Source organism: Rhipicephalus sanguineus, chromosome 3 (genome assembly GCF_013339695.2).
Source record: "Rhipicephalus sanguineus isolate Rsan-2018 chromosome 3, BIME_Rsan_1.4, whole genome shotgun sequence".
Lineage (NCBI taxonomy): Eukaryota > Metazoa > Arthropoda > Arachnida > Ixodida > Ixodidae > Rhipicephalus > Rhipicephalus sanguineus.
Window position 1 is genome coordinate 95,832,891 of NC_051178.1, and position 4,520 is coordinate 95,837,410.

General features: G+C 46.4%; 1 protein-coding gene across 1 annotated transcript in view; it reads left to right on the plus strand.

Moving 5' to 3' along the window:
* The first annotated feature begins 1,950 nt into the window (after positions 1-1,950).
* LOC119385039 (estradiol 17-beta-dehydrogenase 8-like) overlaps positions 1,951-4,520 on the plus strand; it is a 16,030-nt gene continuing 13,460 nt past the window's right edge. Inside the window, exon 1 of the mRNA XM_037652605.2 lies at positions 1,951-2,045. Coding sequence (XP_037508533.2) covers positions 1,951-2,045 — 95 coding nt within the window. The remainder of the gene's footprint in view (positions 2,046-4,520) is intronic.

Sequence of the window (4,520 nt, forward strand, 5' to 3'; positions counted from 1 at the left end):
CCGACCCGCATGCGCACGCGGAAGAAAGGTTAATCGCAATAGCCTGTTGCATTGTAAGCACAGAGAAAGCGGCATTCAGGGAGAAGGCCGCAGCTCCTCGCTGTACTCAGGCATGCAAACAGCTCCCTCGTGAGATAGTGGGCTCCGGGAACGAGCGTTTCGGCGCATGGCAGTCGCGTGCCGCTTGCTTTGTGTACACGATGAGTGTGTACGGCGAGCAAAGACCAGACTAATTTGCTGCGACGAGGAGCAGAAACGAAGAGCCCACGGCTGCAGCCTGGTCTTGGATGCCCCACTTCCAGCGAGTCTGCGCCTCTCCCGTATACCGCGTGCAATGGTTCAAAACTACAGAAAGCAGTCACGCTTGAACTTTTGTGCGTGGCTACAACATACTGCACAAATCTGAAGAACGATAGTTACAAGTGCTAAATCAAGAAAACCTAGAAAAATAGTCGCAAAAATACTTAAGCGCCACCAAATACCAAAAATATATTCACGGACGAAAGGGACAGACCGCGTTGCGTGTATTTTTCTTTTCCTTTGCTTCTTTCTTCTGTCTGACACATACTTCTGAGTCCCTGGTTTAAAGTTAGGTACTCGAATTTTTTCAGAAAGTTCAGTACAGCTCGACTAGACCACGTAGGCAAAAAGTGTTATAGCTTAGCTTAGTAAAAGTTGGAGTTTGTATGTGGTGGAATGTCAAATATTTTGGACATCAGGACTTGAATTGGTCCTGATGTCCAATATGTTGGAGATCAGGACCAAATAACACGGCAAAAATAACGTACCTAAAAGGTACTTTAAAAATGATAAGGTACTTAGGAATGATAAGCCAGCAACAAAACTTCAGAAATGCAAGCGAAATTACGTAGTTTGACGAGTGCGGCCGTAAGAACACGCCACTGCTGACCGCTGCCATTTTGGACTGGTATTCCAGGCGCGCTGCATTGATTTTGCCCCTCACTTGACAGAGGGCGCTTGTATACGTTGAAAAAACTAAAAAAAATAGTTATCAACGGCAAATAGTGGGTGTTGGGGTTGGAGCAGACGACAACGAGTTGTCCATATACTGGACAATTCCCCATAGCCGGGACTCAAGAGGATATAACATTCATGAGAAACAAATTATTGAATAAATGCGCAGTTTTTCTCGTTTGCCAAACAGCGTATCCGCTATGTATTGCAGACATTATTTACGATTTTCCTTACGTATGATCGTGAGTTTGTCTTTTCCGGAACAAATTCACTGTCTTAGAGATGAGCTGAGCACTGCCTCTTCCGTTGCCCTTTAGTACATAGCCATGAGCCATGACTTCAGGGAGCATTGTTATGGTGGTCATGTCTGTCTTTCTTACGTCAAAGAGTCTACAAACACATGAAAGAGCGCAGGTCGTGCGAGGCGTTCCTAGCCTTAGGCGCGTCCCGGTGAATAGACGCATCATCTCGCAAAGTAAAGCGATTCTTTGCGCTGTCTGTAACTTGTGCAACGTCGGAAAAAGCTATCATCATCATTATCCGGTGCGCGCTCTCATCATGCTTTCTGCAGTGAAGCTGTTAAAACTATCGGTATCTTATGATCCGTCGAACAAAACTCATCAGGCGGGTGTGCGCCGCAGCATCTGGGCAAGCCCTCTGCCGTGCACAGCAGGTGCAAGTGTCAAACGATAAGAACCTCTGAACAGAGAGAGAGAAAGAAAGAAAGAAAGAAAGAGGAAGAGAGCAATAGAGAAATAAAGGGTATAAAGCCATAAAAGATAGGAAGACAGAAAAACATATGAAGCAAGCCGAGAGGCCTATACCTAGAAGAAGAAGAAGAAGTCGAAACAAGACAAGGGGCAGGTGGGAGAAGACAATAAAGAAGTTCGATAGAACAAGATGGAGTCTCTTGTGTTCATTTATTAAGTGAAGTTTTATTACATATTTTGGCGCAGTCGGCTTTGACGATCCATGATGTGGGTTACCTTCTTCGTTCAGCCAGCCACAGACAGCCTGGTCTTCACGAAGTACGCGCTCCTGGAGATCCGCCAGTCGATCTTCCCGTCGACGTGACGACAGGTGAGCTCATCTCAGTAGTTCTCGGAAGGCGTCTATGTCGCTCGACGAACTCTTGGAAAAAGAGACTGTGAAGATAAACCTTCAAGTCTCCCTTTTCAACCGCCTTGTGACATCGAAACTAGAGAAGCCAGCTGCATCGGAGCCAACTTCCCATGCGGACCTCTCCGTTGTTCTGCAGGCGATTCAAGCTCAGCAAAAACAAGTTGTCCAACAAAATGAAATGATTCAAACTCTTTTATCGGCGTTCAGCTTGAGAGACAGCCGTCCTACTGAGCTTGTCAAACCTGAACCGTTTGATAGTACGTCGGGCAATCCAGAGGCGTGGATTAGTTTCTTTGAATACGCCTGTAAACACAACGGCTGGGACACCGACGAACAACGAGTGAAACATATGCTCCCGTTTTTGAGTGGCATCGCACGAAAATGGTACGAGCCGTATCATAGGACATGAATGTGATGCATGGAGCACATGGAAGGAGAGCTTCATCTCATCATTCCGTGGGAGCCCGCTTGAGCGATGGGATCAAGCCATTTTCTACCGCTACCGGTCTGGACCAGTGATCGAGTATTTCTTTGAAAAGCGTCGATTGCTCCTACTTGCAGAGCCGGACCTTCCACTGACTTCCGTTATAACGCTCGTCATACACGGCTTACCACGGGAATTGCAACGACAGGTTCAAGCTAGAGCGCCGAAAACTCTGGAGACATTGCGGCAGTCACTCCAAGATATGGCCTGTCATTGGACGGAGAGGACAGAAAAGTCGCATCGAGATGTTCAAGGGACAGGACGGTCAGGAAACAAGGAGTTTCGTGCGCAGCCACCAAAGTCTTCGCAAGCGGCAAGTCACCGCGAGTCGTTGCACACTACCGAGATGCAGTCTATGACGCAAGGACGTATTTCGCAATTAGAAAAAAACTAATAAATGAGGGTTCTCAGTCTGACCCTAAGACACAAAACGAGACTGTTTGTTTGACTTCTCCAAGCTTGTTGCATATAGACCTGGAGGTCAATGGACAACGCATACGCGCACTGATAGACAGTGGCGCGTCTGTATCTATCCTCAAGAAAAGCAATGCTAATAATGAAGATGTATTCCGAGGGAGATCTGTTCTTGTGCGTGGATACGATGGAAGCGAGAAAGAGTATTGTGAGTGGGTACGTCTGAAAGTGACGTACAAGTCTAAAACTGCAGAAGTTGTTGCACTAGTTTTAGACGCAGTGGCGTACGACTTTCTCCTCTCTCGTCCAGATATGAAGCGGTTGAGATTGAATATTTATTGGAACGATGAAGTGTCTGTTGATAAAGAAGCTGACAAAGCGGAGCCGGCACACAAAGAGGACCACCTACGGATACCGAACAAAGACAGTGTAATCCACAACTGTACCCCGAACTGGTTTGCTGGGAGGGTATCCACCGGCGACTACAAATTTCGAGGTTCCCTTTCAGCTTTACGACAAAACAGTTGTGAAGAAAAAACCATATAACTTGACACGAGAGAAGAAAGCATGGCTAAAGGAAGAACTTCAAAAGATGTTAGATGCCAATGTAATTCGCCCGTCAGTAATAATAATAATAATAATATCTGGGGTTAACGTCCCAAAACCAAAATATGATATGAGAGACGCCGTAGTGGAGGGCTCCGGAAATTTCGACCACCTGGGGTTCTTAACGTGCACCTAAATCTAAGTACACGGGCCTCAGATGTCTCCATTTGCCTCGCCTATTACCATTGCTCCAAAGGAAGACGGTAGCTGGCGCCTGTGCACGGACTACAGAGCAGTAAATAGCCAGACACTGCTGATTCCTTTCCCAATGCCGAGGATCGACACCATCATCGATGAAACGGGAGGCTGTACCTGCTTTTCTCGCATAGACCTGTGCAAGGGCTTCTGGCAGGTGCCACTACAAGAAGACACCAAGCAATACACCGCATTTACAACATCATTTGGCATATGAATATAACCGCCTTCCTTTTGGATGGAAAAATTCACCGAGTTGGTTTCAGAAAATGATGAACGCAGTACTGGCCCCTACATTGGACGCTTTTGCAACGTCTATGTAGACGACATCATCATTTACTCTAAAAGTGAAAAGCTCCATGAAGAACACCTGGCTCATATACTGACAGTATTATTGATGCTAGGTTAAAAGTTATTTCAAACCGAGTGAGTTCTTCAAAACCAAGGTCACCTTTCTGGGCAGAGTTTTAGATGGAACAACGAAGAAACACAAAGGAAGAATCCGTGACTCGCATTACGAAACTAGCAAAGCCGTACGACGTGCACTCCCTTCGTGTATTTCTAGGAATGGCGGGTCATTTTCGAGCCTTCATCAAGATTATGCCCTGAAAAGTCGCTGCCTCACAAGACGACGCAGAAGGATGTTCCCTTTGTTGGACAGAAGAATGTGACAACGCCTACAGAGAATTGGTTCTCCTATTTTCTTCTGACCAGTGCTGTGCTT